The sequence below is a fragment of the Thermobia domestica genome, chromosome 1, assembly GCF_964235325.1.
Source record: "Thermobia domestica chromosome 1, izTheDome1.hap1.1, whole genome shotgun sequence".
NCBI classification, from domain to species: domain Eukaryota; kingdom Metazoa; phylum Arthropoda; class Insecta; order Zygentoma; family Lepismatidae; genus Thermobia; species Thermobia domestica.
Genome location: NC_137454.1, coordinates 136090120 through 136107094, shown reverse-complemented (window position 1 = coordinate 136107094; position 16975 = coordinate 136090120). Strand labels below are relative to the sequence as shown.

The 16975-nt window shown below is 37.0% G+C and overlaps 1 protein-coding gene across 1 annotated transcript in view; it reads left to right on the top strand.

Annotated features, from left to right (window-relative positions):
- The window catches only part of LOC145689406 (coiled-coil domain-containing protein 149), a 43761-nt gene extending 28359 nt beyond the window's left edge, over positions 1 to 15402 (top strand). The window contains exons 7-10 of the mRNA XM_081763562.1: positions 4225 to 4309; positions 8740 to 8884; positions 11975 to 12408; positions 15213 to 15402. Coding sequence (XP_081619688.1) covers positions 4225 to 4309; positions 8740 to 8884; positions 11975 to 12408; positions 15213 to 15340 — 792 coding nt within the window. The 3' untranslated portion in view covers positions 15341 to 15402. The remainder of the gene's footprint in view (positions 1 to 4224; positions 4310 to 8739; positions 8885 to 11974; positions 12409 to 15212) is intronic.
- Positions 15403 to 16975: the final 1573 nt, after the last annotated feature.

Here is a 16975-nt window from a genome sequence, read left to right as displayed (position 1 = left end):
AATCCTTGTAAGTGGAAAATAGTGGACAACAACCATGTAGTAACATAGCAGGCCGAGAGGAAGTCGGATTGTGATGGTTATCAAGATTTTTAAATGGGAACATGGTCATGCGGCACATCATTTTAGGCTAGAATTTAAAGACAAACACAATGGTGAAATCGGTTTGTTAATATCTTAATTTGTTCAAAATTTACAGGCATTTCAAATTGCTAATTTTACCTGTCACGCATGGCGGAGCACGTGCTCTACGTGGCCCCGATCCTGAGTTATGCACAAATTAAGTCCTTCAACTCAATTGTCCATGACCCTCAAAAGAGTTTCTGGTGAAATATCGGCACAGGCTGCAAATATGCGTTCTTTCAGGTGTGCAAGATCCCGGATCTTTTCGGCGTATATGTTTACCTTCAGATGACCCCACAGATAAAAATCCAAGGGCGTCAGATCTAGTGATCGTGCTGGCCATTCAATGGGACCAATGCGCCCAAGCCAACGTCCAGGAAATTGTTCATCCAGATAAGTACGGACCTGTAATCCGTAATGCGGAGGGGCACCATCCTGCTGGAAAAAGAGTGGAAATGTGCCGTCCTCGGACAATATGGAAGAAGGTATGAGATCCCGCAACATATCCAAATACCGTTCAGCAGTGAGGGTACCAGGAATGATGAATGGACCAATTAATTGGGTGCCCCATAGACAACACCACATCATTAATTTGCCTGTACCTACCATTTGGCAAGGGTCAACCCTCTGAGGATTTGTCGGAAACCAATAGCGACAGTTTTGCTTATTCACTTCCCCAGTGACATAAAAATTGGTCTCATCGGAAAATAAAATTTGTGTGTGGAATGTGGGATCGGAATTAGCAATTGGCACGGTAAAATTAGCAGTTTCAAATGCCTGTAACTTTTGAACACATTAAGATATCAACAAATTGATTTCACCATTGTGTTTGCCTTTAAATTCTAGCCTAAAATGATGTGCCGCATGACCATGTTCCCATTTAAAAATCTTGACGTGAATTCAATATGGCCGCCATCTCGATCACCATCACAATCCGACTTCCCTCACGGCCTACTATGTTACTACATGGTTGTTGTTCACTATTTTTCACGAACATGGATTTTACAAAGGGTGCTATGGGACTTATGGCCCACCCTGGATATATATATTTGGTCTAGGAATTAATTCGTGCGGTTGGTACGCACACATTGAAGCTGTAGTACAAACACAAAATACATAAATACCTTAAGAAAAATATTGTCCATCGCTAGCCACCACTTTCGCCCATCTGTCAGGCAATGTACGGATTCCGTGGCGAAAGAAGTCCTCATCCTTGGAAGCGATCCAGTCAGAGACCCATGTTTCGATATCTTCTGAAGAAGTAAACCGCTGTCCAATCAAATCGTTGTTCATGCAATCGAACAAGTAGTAGTCCGAAGGAGCAACGTCTGGTGAATACGGCGGGTGGGGTAAAACTTCCCATCCGACATTTTCTAAATAGGTTTTGACCGGTTTTGCGACATGTGGGCGAGCGTTATCATGTTGAACAATAAGTTTATCATGTCTGTTCTCCCATTCTGGTCGTGTTCTGGCCAGAGCTTGCTTCAAACGCATTAATTGTCGTCGATAACGTTCTCCATTCATAGTTTCACCCGGTTGCAGCAGCTCATAGTACACCACACCTTTCATATCCCACCATATGCACAGCATAACCTTTGCACAGTGAATATCTCGTTTTGGTTGTGATGGACCTGGTTCACCTGGTTTCACCCAGGCCTTTTTCCGTTTAGGGTTCTCGTAATGGATCCACTTCTCATCACCCGTAATAATTCGATGCAGAAACCCATTTCTGCTCTGTCGTTGAAGCAGCAATTCGCAAATGGTTTTTCGTCTTTCAACGTCTCTGTCTTTCAATTCATGTGGAACCCAATGTGACATCTTTTGAATCATTCCCATGGCTTTCAAGCGTTTGGAGACTGTTGTTTGATCAACGCCTAATGCTGCTGCAAGTTGTTCCTGCGTTTGACACGAATCCTGCTCGAGCAATGCTGTCAATTCTTCGTCTTGAAATTTTTTTGGCTGTCCAGCTCGCTCTTGGTCTGCCAAGCCGAAATCACCACTTCTAAACCGTGCAAACCACTTCTGACACGTTCGCTCAGCTAGAGCATGGTCACCATACACTTCCACCAAAATACGATGACTTTCAGTCGCACTTTTCTGCATGTTAAAGTAATGCAGCAGGACACCCCGCAAAAACACTTTATCAGGCACAAGTTGCGCCATGTTCACTTAACTACAAACTGGTGTTGTTGACGCTTTAATCCACTGCCCTATACTACGAACGATACGCGATGACAGGGGTTTGCAACATATGTGTGGATACACGGAACTGTGGGACGCTCCGTTCGTTGCGCCATCTCTTGTCCACCCGCACGAATTAATTCCTAGACCAAATATATACAAGGTGTTTCGAAACAACACCGGCAACGTTTGGGAGGTGATTCTTGACACCAAAATAAGACGAAAGGTATAGACCAACTGGGTGCACAAATGCTTCCTTTCGGAGTTACAGGCTGCCGAAAACATGAAAGAATGAACTTTAAAGGTCCATAGCTCCAATACTATGGAATATACCGTAGTCGAGTCAAGACTTTATTTAGGAACTAGTATATGCTCTGTCCAAATATCCATGTTTCAGAATTCTGCAGTACTTCTGCAACAATTTTTATAGAGGTAGTTGGTGAGTACTTCCAGTTATATGCCTGTAGCCAAACTTGCTCTATAAAAATGGTTACGTGAGTACCTTATGCTTCTAAAACATGTATTTTTGGATAGTGCACATATTAGTTCCTAAGTGGTCTTGACCCGACTGCGGTAGGTCCGATAATTTTGGATCTGTGGACCTTTACCCTTTATTTCTTCATGTTTTCGGCAGCTATAACTCCGAAAGGAAGCATTTGTGCACCCAGGTTGGTCTACACTTTTTGTGTTATCTTGGTGTCAGGAATCACCTCTCAAACGTTGTCGGTGTTGTTTTGAGATATGCTGTAATATATATATATATATATATATATATATATATATATATATATATATATATATAATATACACAATGGTTGAAATTGCTCCATGCGTTCCAGAGTTATGCTGAAGCATCCATCCATATAAGGATGGATGGGTGCTTCAGTATAACTCTGGAACACATAAAGCAATTTCAACCATAATTGGGACACACATTATTTACAACCTGGAAAAGAATACTCTGGGAGTAAGACCCCTCGAGCACACCTGAGGGAGTGGGAGGGGGACGACGTATAAAAATGATTGAAAATTACCCCGATATTAGTGTTGAATCCATTGTTTTCGGGGTCACTGAGGTGAATCGTGACACTTCCGATGTCGTTTAAGTCCAATTTCAGCCTCCGTCAGCACCCCCTGGTGGAGAGAGGAATGACATGTAAAATCATCGAAAACAATCGATGTTAGTGTTGAATCAATAGTAGGGGTCTCTAAGTTAATTAGTGATAATCTTGATAGCGTTTAAATCGTAGTTCAGCCCCCAGTGGGAGTGGGGGGTAAGACCCCTACCTCCTCTAGGGGGGTGACGTGAGTTTACTTTTGCAGACCTTCTTAACTTTGTTTTTGTCTATTTATGTTTAATTACTTTACACACGTTTCATTACATTTTATTTTTTTGTTCACAACTGCCTCTGAAAAAGGCTCATGCTATAAAGCGAGATGTGTAAGGTTTGTGGTGAAACATGAGTGAATAAGGGGATAATCACTAAATTATTAACATATCCAAGCTTATCTTGAAACAAACAAACAAACAAAAATAGTACTTAATCTGACTGTACTTCACTTGTGTTGTGTTTGTTTAGACTTAATAGTTTCTATAAGGAATTATTTAATGTGCATAACATCTTAAAGGAAACCCTAATTGTCTTATTCATTTCACCTAAATCATCTACCCAAGAAATTTACTGCATCGTAGGAATAAATATATGGAAATAATCAATTTCCTCTCTATACGCAAGAGCTAAGCATTAGTTACTTTTTAAAATATTAATTCAGGCTTGTAATTCGTCGTAGGATTAATCTAAATTTGTTAGTAGAAACTTGAAATCACAAATTCGATAGAATGTATCTAATTTTGTACGTAAAAACTTCTCTGTCTAATAGTTTATTTCCTTCTAACAACGTATACTAATTTCGTACTAACAGAGCATGTTGGACAAAAAACGGAACAAAGGAACAGTTAAACTAGGATCAAGTAGTAGTTCAGGCATGGTTATGTCTCATAAACAGGGTGAGTTCTGATATTACTACTACTAATATTTTTGTTATTGCTGTTTTATTTGATTCTGCTTTACTAAGATAAACTAGTAGGTTGATCGTGCAAAATTATCATTAAAATAATCCAGACACTTTTTAGGTTTTGAACATTTCCTGTTAGTAAATGCATGTTGTAATCCAGATGTAATGCATGTTGTTGTATTGTAGTCCATTTAACAAGAGAACACTATCAGTTCTATTGACGGAATCTACGTAGTTTCTAGTGAGATTCAAGTTTATTATAAATTGCCCATATGTAAGATCAGAGTCTTGTATATTTTATTTCTTCTGCTGCTATTAAACATATAAACAGTGAACATCTAAACAATTTAACAGAGGAATGCTGATGGGGAAGATAGATGATGACTTTCGTCAGAAAATAGTGAAAACATTCACAACAGTAAAAGCTACACAATATTTGACTCTCCAAAATGCTTCATTAGGTATGGGAGGAAGAAGTAGGGGGGGAAGAGAAGAAAAAGATCAAAGACAGGACTGAGAAGCGTCTACTGGTGAGTGCCATGTTGGAATGCATATCTAGCATTTCGTTGTCTGTGGTGCGTTTTAATGAAAACGCCCATAATGTACTTTTTTAATGTACGTGATTATGTTTTTACTATTTTCTTGCAAGTAATTTGTTTTCTATTCCTGTTTCGTATTTCCTTGTTCCAATTATATACACAGGATGATCGAAAACATCAACAACACCTTTTGTGGGGGCGTTTCTGATACCAAAATATGACAAAAATAAGAACCAATTTGAGTGCTGAAATTCCTTATTTCGGTTCTATGATCAATCGAAAATTTGTCGCAAAAATGTAAAAACAACCATAACTCATGAACGGAATGTCGGATCAAAGTCTATACATTATTCGGCGTAAGCTCTAAACTGCGATAAACAAAGCCACGTGAAACTAAATCTCGCTGATTTGCTGTTGTCCTACCGACGCTTGTACTCCTCCGCAAACTAGTTCATGTGATTGCATTATTACTTTTACTATGAAGCTTCATATAAAACTGCTATATTATTATAAATGACAAAAATATAATACGGATTATCTAATAATACTGCAATCGAGTGTGGCTAATGAAACAATAGAAATAAACACTAAGCATGCGCAGTAATTATGGCGCCAACTCAACTGTGGACGGGTGTTCTGCTTTTAAAGTCTGAAAGATGACTGACATGAATCCCGGTTCCACGAGTGTTGTGGTGAAACACCAACAAGGCAAACCTTTACTTACTAAGCAACAATTGCTTACCAGCGAAATGCAAATACTATTTTTAAAAAAATCTTTCGAGTTTCATTTCTTTCTTTTCTGCTGCTGCTGTATCTGGACAACACGAGACAGTATTGTCAAAATGCACGTGTATAATTTGCTCCTCCCCGTGGGGAGTGGGAGTGATACATCACTAGCCAATCGTATTGGTGACAAGCGGAAGGATACAAATATTTTGTTTATCGGAGTTTAGAGCTTACGCTGAATAATGTATAGTTAAAGAGGACATTCTTTGGTTTTAGTCGTAAATGTCACTAGTGTACAATTGACTGTTGTACAGGGGCGACGCAAGAGTAGCCCCAATTAAACAAGGTAATAATTTTCCTTGGGTATTACCAAAAGTAAAGGCAGAAAGTAATGAGAACCATGATGGACCATATGAGACTCAAGTTCTGGATGAAAGTAGGTCTCTACATTTATTAGACTTGACACATACAGGAGAATGTATTCGGATTTAAAACCAAGCAAGAATTCTGTACACAAAAATATAAATGAAAAAAATATATGGATAGTAATGGATGCACAAATGTAGGCCCGCCCAGCAGAACGATGCTTTAAAAGAATCATACCTCGACAGTGAAATGTCGGATCGAGATCAAGTAAAAAGCTTAGCAATTATTTTTATGCCTAGATTTCTGTATTGTACCAGTAGATGTGGAACAGAGAGAGCTTAAACTTAACTTCAAAGAGAAGAAAGAAGTTTATGAAGTCTTCTTCAAAAGGACCACTATTGCTAACCGTTGCTGAATAACCATGGTCCATTTCATAGATTTCATTACTAATATTCCACACCAACATAAACAACTTCTGCGGCTGGAGCGTTCGTTTGGGAAAACGTCCTGTTCGTTGATTACAATCAACCACTGGCCTGACTGTTTATGATTATCGTAGCCAATGCATTTTTTCATCAGAAGTGACAATTTGATATAAGAATCTTTTCCGGTTATACCGTACACTAAGAACCTCTCTAACATTCAAACGGTGATCCTTAATGCCCTGTGTAACTCATGTGGCCCCAGTGAGTCCAACTGTTTTACCTTAGTCGTTGAATATCAGTGGTATGATGTGTGTCAAATTCGTCTGCGATTGCAAGAACAGTTTTCCGAGGATCTGTTTCCATGGTGTTTCTGAGGTACCCATCAGAATATGTGAAATATCCCGATTTGAACTCATAAAGGAAATAGACTAGCAGTTGTGTTTTCTTCATAGTATACCTTCATGAAACGTTGTTAAGCAACAAACGGATTCCTAAGTTACTGGGCACCTCAACTTTTTTTTTCTGGACATGTGAAAAGTTGAAATTGGTACGCGTGACCATTGGTTACATTACAGAGAATGGTTTCCTACCGTCAAACGTATATTGGGCATTTCAATCGCACCAATGCAATACAGTGTAAAGTGGAAACCAAGCAACTGTATCTATTGTGTACTGCATCATACCATTATATGAGATTAAAGACTGAACTGCTAGACATTAAAAACCGAAAACAATGCATAGCCTGGGTGAAACCATATCTCTGAGGAAACACAACTACATATAACCCAAGGAAGCAATATGAAGGTAAATACCACAAAAATACATACGTGACATTACGCAAGACAGCAAACAATGATATTGAATTGGCGGTTTGTGAGGAACTAAAGTAATCAGTATAAAATAACTTGTAAGAAATGTTGTACACTGTAAATGAAAATATGTGTGGTCATATGTTCAAAATCGTTAAGCAAATGCAATATGTGTAAAATTAATATAATATTTATCCATTGTTTGTCCAAATTATAGTAAATGTTCAAAATATTCTCCAAGAACCTCAATGTTGAGTTCTTATCGAGGAACCGTGGATGCATTGCCGAGCTCTATTAAATATGTTTGGATCTTCTCCAGTGTTAGCACACACAACAATATAATGCATTCTCGAACTATGGTCCTTTTCAGTATCGTTTCGCCAAATCTTCAACATGCTATAGCTATGAATTGACACTTTTGTGTACACATGTAAATAATGATTGTCCATAATTTCTTTCATATTTTCGTGTAAAGAATATTTTTCAAACTTCCTGGTCTTATATCCGAAAACTGTCCCCTCTAAGTGGTAAAGTCTAATAATTGTGGATATCTGTTTGCATTGAGAACTTTGGCCTCATATGGCCTATCGTGATTCTCTTTTATTTTCTTTTTTTACTTTTAATAGAATATCCAAAGATTTTTCAAATTTATTTGGGGTCTAACCTTGATCCCCTCGTGCACCGCGTTCAATTGTACATTAATGGCATCTACGACTAAAAAGAATGAATATCTCCTTTTACCCAACTTTGATCGGACATTCTATTCCCAAGTTACGGCTGTTTTCCAGTTTTGCGACGAAGTTTCGACTGATCATAAAGTTGAAAATAGGCGTTTCTGCACCGAGATTTTGTCTTGAATTTTGTGTAAGGAAGCACCACAAAGAGGTGTTTTGGCGTTGTTTTCGAACACTATATGTGAAACTTGAAATATTGTTCATGGCGTAACCAGATTATGACAAAGCTGAATAAGTAAGTTCAGTTTTTAGTTAGGTAACAACAATCATTGTATCTCGGTTAATTATTTTTATAATCAGAATAAATCGGTGCACACTGAATCCACTAATATTATTGTGATAGGAGGTCACTGCTGATTTGGTACTAAATTTTTTATATTTGAAAAATTTTTCGTAAAATAAAATTAAAATCATAATCTATTTTACGGGAATGAAAGACCAGCAATGTCAATTTATCAAGAATAAAAAATATATTAACTAGAATTAAGTATATTATTGACATGTAAGATTTCAGGCATCTTTCATCCCTAACATGTTCTTGTAAGCACTAATATTATACAGAAAAATATAGTGTTATCTGATAGAAAACTTCCTGCCACATAACTATCTGTAATAAATTAGCTTTGAGACTAACTATGAAGACTTTAGTTTTAAATAAAGTATCCATCATAACCTATCTGTAATTATTTAAATAAATTTGTACATTTAAATCATGATATATGTAGTTGAAATACTTTTAATTTTTGTCTAAAGTAATTAATATTGCTAGTGATTGTTGATAGATTCTCGTTGCTAATGCTTACGCGTTTCTTTGTATTTACAGTTCAGCAGTTGTTGGAGAAAGGAACCTCTTCGCAGCTTCCGAATACAGCGGCAACTCTTGCTGATATGAAGAGCCTCTGTCTAGCGTTACTTGAAGCTCTCAGTGACAAAACGCTTGCACTCGCTCATCAAAAGAAGGCCAATCGGTACACAGTTATTTATCATCTTAACATATTTTGACACACAAATATTAATAGAAGTCCATGATAAACGGCTTCGACGTCAAGAGCGAAGTAGAGAGGTACTTCAGAGTAGTGTAAAACCAAATAAAGTGTTTATAATGTAGGAGATTGCTACTTTGATATGGAACGTGTGCACAAAGTCTGTATTTAATGTAATGTAATGTAATAAAGAATAATCGCTGAGAGTCAACAAACAACTGACTATGACTGTAAAATAATTACAGTGATAAGAAAAAATGTTTTAACATTCTTTGTATATGATAATTTCATCCATTGTGGCTTATATTCTTAGTCTAGATTTTTAGTTTAGATTTTTTACTTTTCATTAGAATCTTAGTCTGGATTCTCATTTTAACTTCAAACACAGTCCTTAATTCATTTCTCTGATAAAGTATATATATATATATATATATATATATATATATATATATATATATATATATTCCTGAATTTAGATTCTGCCAAATGCCGAAGCATTAATCCAAATCTCTGATTAATTTTCTATAAGTAGTATTATAATGTAACATCTTCGTGAAAGAAGTACAAGTTTTATAGTATTTCGAAAGTAACAATAATCATAAATGTATTGCACTCTAATGCTATTGATTTTTTACACTTCATTCAAATTGCTTTCAGATTCTAAACTGTTTAGCCTTAAGTTTTTGCGTTTTTCGTTGAATACAAAAGATTAACTCTCAAACAACGCAAGAGAAAAGAATAAAGAAAGAAGAAAATAGGAATCAAGTTACATCAACAAACTATCATTTGCCCTGTATATGGATGATCTGTACACGCACTTATCAGCTCAACCTAGTGGTCTTCTGCTTTTTGCTGACGATTATAAGTTATACAGAGAAATATCGTGTCTCCATGACACAATTGCTCTACAGGAAGACATAAATTACCTTATAGGCTGGTGTGAAATGTGGCACTTGAAACTCAACAGTAAGAAATGTGGCAGTATTGCTATTACTTTGAAAAAGTCTCCTGTTCCCTCCACATACCATGTCAATGATTCCCCTATCACACATTCTGCTAGTCATAATGATCTTGGTGTCATCTTTGATTCAAAACTTACATTCTCTGACCACATCTCAATACTTAAGAATTCAATGCGCATGTTGGGACTTCTTTATCGATTTACTGAACTACGCACTGTTTCGTCATTAGCAACTTTTTATAAAACTTTAATAGCGCCCAAGATCGAATACTGCTCTCCCATATGGGCCATGGCAGCACCTACACATCTCTCCAGACTTGATTCTATTCTTAATTTCTTTATCGCTATAGTCCGTTTTCGTGTTCCTGCACTTCTAATATTATCTAAGAAGCAACTCTTGCAACATCTTAATATCCAGACTCCGGAAGTACGCAGAATTATCTCTGACCTGAAATATCTTCATAAAATAGTTAATGGAAACTTAAGATCGGAAATATTACTTTAGGAACTATCCTTATGTGTCCCTTCCCGCATCACCCGGAATACCCACCTATTCCATCTTGCCCGTCCTAGGTTGGCAGTTATACAGAGGTCTTTTTTCAGAATACCAAACTGTTATAATCAAGTAACACCTGATGTGGACATTTTTTCAAGCTACCCGGTGTTTGAAAGAGCAATTAAACGGGTTTTGGCGAAATAATATTACTTTTACACTCTTTTTTGACACTGTTCTATGTTGTTGTTGTTGTCTTGTGTTTTGCTTTCTTTTGTTAACATTTCCCTATGTAAAATGGCAAAGTTATGTTGTATCTGGGAATTTGTTCAATAAATAAATAAATAAATAAATAAATACATATAGTACTTTGCGCTGAAAGACGGACTTTTTTTTCGTAATATACGAGACGTGTTTGGTATGTCCGTGAGTTTGAAATGAAAGAATTGTGTTCGGTACCGAAAATCAATTTATTTTTCGACATAGTTTCCTTTTACCATGATACATTTTGTTCAATGTTTTTTCAACATTTTTATGCTTACTAAAAAGTAAAATTTGTCAAATGCTGTAAATAGATGTTTGTGTCAAGCATGATGTCCTCATCGGATGCACACATTCTTTTACTGAGCCAGGTGTCAGGTTTCTGAAACAAAAACTCTGGAGGGACCAAATCTTGAGAATATGGCAAATGAAGTAGCAGTTGGTGGTGTAATTCGACAGCTTTGACCAAGGTAGAAGTGTCGGCCGGGACATTTGTAGAGGAAAGAGATTTTTTTCTTCGCTAGGTGGGTCCGCTTTTTCATAAATTCTTCGTGAAAAGATCTAATAAGGGGCATAGTACTGACCTGTAATAATTTTACCTTTTGACGAAAACGATATAATGATTTTTCCAGTCGATGAAACAGTTCTTGTCTTTTTCGGAGCATATTCTTCTGAAATCTACTGCTTTGACTGTTCTTTGCTTTTTGGCTAATATTAATGTATCTAAGTTTCATTAACAGTGCTATAACACCTCCAAAACATACTTGGGTTCGCTTCCACATGTCCAAACACTATCTCGAAATGGTCATGCGATTCTGCTTTTGGTCAGCAATGAGAAGTTGCGTCACTCATCTTGGCAACAGCTTCCTCTTACCTAAATATTCATGAAAAATATTGTAAAAACGTTCGAATTCGATGTTTACGATCCTAGCTATCGTGAATATCTTGACTTGATCTTTCAACACCGAATCATAAAATGGTGAATTTTATTAACAATTTATTCAGATGTGGCCTCCTTTGGACGCCCTGAATATTTAGCAGCGAGCAGCGTACGGACTCGTACAACCAAAACGAAATTCTGTGAATCACTTTTTTTATCATTTCATGGTGCGGAACAGGGTCTCAATAATACTTTTCAAGCTTTCCTTTTGTTTCCTTAGTAGTTTTTCCACGCAAGAAGTGATGCCTAATCAGCACACGAGTTTTTTGTCTGTTTCAAATACTAAATATTTAGTTACCCGGTTTAGGACAGTTACAGTGATTGCGGTGCCACCTCGTGTAAAATCTCAGACTTATTTTTTGCTAGTTGTTTCATAATTGGTGAATTTGTTTCAGAATCAAATCCTTTCATTCGTTTCAGAATTTTGGCCAATCGAATAACAGAATTGGAGCATCGTTTGGAAAATATCCATGGGGGAAAAGAAATGGTATTTCCTTCTCAGTTTTTGTTGGAAGGCTATACGGGTGCTGAAGTGGATAAGGAGATCGGGAGGATTATAGCTGAAGAAGTGAAGAAGCACGAGAAAAATGCTGAAGATACTGAATCGGAAGATAACAGAAACCTGGAAATTGATGTAGATAAACTACTTCCAAGTCCTTCTCACGAGAGTAAAATACGAACACAAGGAGACGAAGTGACAGTGACAGTGCGTGATCCTCAAGATAAACATTTGACTCCAACAAATAAGTCATCGTCATCTTCAATAATAAAATCATCAGTTTTCTCCAAATGTAGAAGTCCTAGTAAATCTTCAAAGACTGTAGAGAAAGTGGTCCAACAAAATAATAATAAAGGCAAGTATTTTATGTTTTTATTTACAATGTTTTTTAGTGTACTTTTATCGGATGTTTTGACTTGGGAATTTCGTGTTTGTGGAAAACTCCTGTTCATTCTTATTGTGTGACTAATCAAATTGTTCCCAGTCCGAATCAGTAATGGCCTTTTTCTTGGTAATACTTGAACATTATTTATTTGTTATTAACTACTTTAAGTTATTGTTATTAACTATTTACTATTTATTATTTAAATTGTTTAAATTATGAGCTACTTATTTAAATTGAAATTCTCAGTTGTACGAGGTGCGTTCAATAAGTTATCTACCTAGACAGGAAGGAATGCAGATAGGTTCTTCTTGTCATCATTGTTTTTCAATGTAGTTCCCATGGAGATCTTTGCTCCGTCGACACTTTGTGGGCAGTAGAAATCCCAGAGAAAAAATAGTCTTGTCATGGTCTGCAAACCACTTGGAAACAGCATGTTGGACCTCGTTGTCCAACAACAAACTTCTTCAGGGGGTGGGGAATCATGGTGTTTCCACTGCATGGACTTCTGCTTGCTCTCAGGATTCCAATGGTGGATTCAGGTTTCGTCCCCTATCACCAGTTGAGTCAGAAATTTGTCCCTTTCCTCCTCAAAGAAGTCCAGCGAGTCTTGAGACAGCTGCATCCGCCGTTTCCTCAGTGCAGCGTGACCATTCTGGGGACAGTCCTTTGACATGCCCAAGCGATAATGAAGAATCGTCAGGAATCCTTTGGATATGCCAAATGCTGCTGCAATCTCGGCGACCTTCACACATCGACCTGAAGGACCATGTCCGCAACTTTGCGACACATTTCCGTGGTGATAGGTGCGACACATTTCCGGTGCAGGGTCATCCTCAATGGACTCCCGTCCCTCTTGAATTGCTTTGACCAGTATTTGATGTGGAATTTTGACGGTGCATCATCCCGGTACACTTTTACCAGTTGCTCATGGATATCCTTTGGTTCCTTCTGTTCTTTAGTGAGAAACGTGATGACCGAGCGATGCTCCAACTTCTGCAAATCTATTGTTCGCGGTGTCACACAAATATTCGCTACGCGGCGTAACACAAAACACTTTGCTCCACTTTCCTCATGGCCACTGCGTTGCTCCGACTGACTTCAAATTGCGCAGCTGGGTTCCCCATAGTGGCCTTGGCATGTATGTCAGGCGTCATTTATGCTCCGCCTAGTCCTTCCTGTCTAGGTTGATAACTTATTGGACGCTTCTCGTATCATAGTGAAAAGTATGATTTGTCTGCACATATTTTCTGTTGCAAGTCCAAGGTAAAGATAGATGCAATGTAACAACATACTGTAGGATTTTGAGTAGTTCAGTGGGTTGTACATTTCCGCATATAGTGCATCACGCAATTTCGTGAGAGGATGGATCTGCTCCAGATTTATGTCTCCTAAGCCGATTACAAATGTTCAATAATGTTTAGATCCAGATTTGGGCGGATCAGGAAAGGTGTTGAACTTCATCCCTTTGTTCCTTAAACTATGCCGCAACAGCTCCAGCTGTGTGAGTAGGCACATTATCATTGTGGAATATTGCGTTGCTTGGAAATAAGACCTGGATTATAGGTTGCACATGATCGTATAATCAACTGGAAATTACGTGACCGGTAAGCGTCAGCAGAGAACCTATTGAGAACCAGGATATTACGGCCCACATCATCATAGAGACGTCTCCGTGTCTTACGGTTGGACGAAGACATTGTGGATCATACGTGTCTTTGAGCATTTGACACACACAAGCACAGCCTGTAGTTTATAATAAAGTGAGCGATGACTCATCACTTTTCCAACCATCAGCGGCTTATGTTGCGTATTTGCGATACTACTAGCGTTGTGCCAAAGTGTTATGGTCTCTTATCAATGTTTTGTCCGTGCAATTCGACCTCGTATATCCATATATAACTCGCGGTGGACTGTGATCGTCGACACAGGCTGTGGGAAGTGATGCTTGAATTCCTCCGTCTCTTGCACCATAGTTGTACGACGGTCCTGAGGGAAAATTGGTTTTAATGGTCGATGGGACTTGTCATTGAGGGTATTCTGACGACCATTGTTCCTCTTGTCCGATATGGTTGTGACGTAAATTTTGTAGACAGTCATCACCATAAATACTGTCCTTTGCGAGACACCCAACACATTTGTCACTTTCGTCACGCTTTTACAACATAATTGAGTGTCAATAATTTGGTCTTTGGAAACAAGAAAGGTCGCCCATTTTACACTATCGCCGTCTGCTCAGTTTACTACACCCTGGCGTTCTAATACTCCTCACGTAGTACGCAGTTTCCCCTAAGACATCACCACCAATAAACCAGTGTTACGGTCGCCATCTGTGTCTTGCCAACCCACATATTTGTCATGTTTCCAAGTCCAAGTTTGTCTATTAAATTGATAAGTATCTGTAGATGTTGCTACTTGCACTATCACTTGGCTGCCTGACGTTAAAAATGTCGCCAGTGTGCAGCCAATTCGTCTATTTAAAATTATTGTAGCAATTTAATTGCAACTTAAAAATTGTATGGTTTCAATTTAATTATTTCAAAATAGGACAAGACCCTAACCATATTTAGATTTGAGCATTAATACTTATATATTTGTACAGTATTATATTGTCACTATTTAATTACAGCTTAAAGTGCATTATTTCAATTTAATTATTTAAAAGTGGATGGTGATGGTATTGAACATGAACATGTTTTGCTGTTTATTAGCTGTGTGTGTGTGTACTTGACTGTTAGTTTGAGAAAAAAAAAAATCAAATAACTTGAATGTTGCAGGAGATTCATTCATTGTTGAAAGCAGTGATGAAAACATGCCGGACGACACTTTGCCTCCAGAACTTCAAAAGTTAGTCCAACAAGCACTGGAGGATATAAAAAGGGAATCGGCAGAAGGGACCTCATAAAGGAATAATAATGTTATTGGTAACTACCATATCATAAAAAATAAATATTTATTTATTTTGTATTTCTTGCGTCTTTTATTATGAAACAGTATAGTTGAATTCATCCACCAACGCTTTCCCACTTACCTCTTTCATCCTTCCTGAGACACTGTGTTTAAACGCTTTATTGCTCGAAGAAACACTTAGATTTGAATATTTTGAACTTATTAACTGTTTAACGTGTCTAAATTGTACGTGGTGATGCTAAGGTAAAGATTATGATAGATCAGATCATAAACAAATGTATCTTGTTATAGCAGTAGTAAAAGTATTGTAATGTTAGTCTTATCAAGTTTGTGCAACATGGCAAGAGACAGCAGAATTCAGTGTAATCTTTACTCCATTTGCATCTCTTCTGTTTATTTGTTACTACTGTGAAACTTCACACATGCTGTATGCGTTTAATCGACACTTTCGATAATACAATCACTTTCATTAATGATTCGTCCTCTTTAACGTAAAGTGTATAATCATTTAACGTTAAACTGAATATATATATATATATATATATATATATATATATATATATATATATATATATATATATAAAATTAATTTCATTTTCATATATATAATAATTTCATTTGATTTTGGCGTGGTAACAAAGAACTGCCATTTGACAGTACACATCAGTTTTGCAAAGTAGACGTAAAGAGATCAGCTATTTTGACTCATTGATTCAGAAGCGTTATTTTATTTATTTATTTATTTATTTACTTTTTGAGTATTTATGTGTTCACGATAAAAAGTGCCTTTACACCCTTCGCCTTGCAAAGTATGTGACCACTGTTACGTATACGAAGGAAAATTGCATAAGAATTTGTGATTAGAGGTGTTAATTTGACTAAAATGGGAAGTAGGTCTATCTAGTTAAGGCTCAGATTCGCAGCAACAGTGCAATATAATCTTTGAAAACATTCGAATTCTCTGTTTCTCGATTTTCTTGCCTTTGTATCAGTGACAATGTAGATATTGTTATTTTTGAAAATCGACCCTACAGCCTATTTATCGGAACATTCGTCTCCAGAGATGAAGTAGATAGAAGAGAAAGGAAGAATATAATGCTTATAGGATCTATTTGATTCACTAAACAACTATACTCGATTTACAAGACAAGCAAGAGAGGAGCAAGGAGATTCAAAAATCTGAACTTTTAAAACAATGTCAAAGAGAGGTGTATATGATTAAAATTACCAGTAATTTCTCTTTTGTTTCGTAATTTTAGCATCCTAACGTCTCCATCCAGGATTACCAGATAAATTGAACGTTTTCCCTTCAGTATTTAAATCAGAAAAAGAAGTTGTGTTTCCCTGACCACGTTTTCCATTATTAGTCCATCACTCTACTGCCGAGCTAACTACTACTCGCCTTCAACCTTCAAAAATTAGTATTCCTGAACTCTGATACTCAACTTGTCAGATTTCATGTATTTACCTATTAGTAAGATGATTCTCTGTTGGCATTGACTTTTCCTATGTTTGAAAATCGATTGATAGTATCGGTTATAACCATAAATCTCCAAAGCTAATTAATAGTTTATTTTATATCTTATACATATAAAGCTAAATATTTGTTTTTGTTCATGTTTTTTTTTTA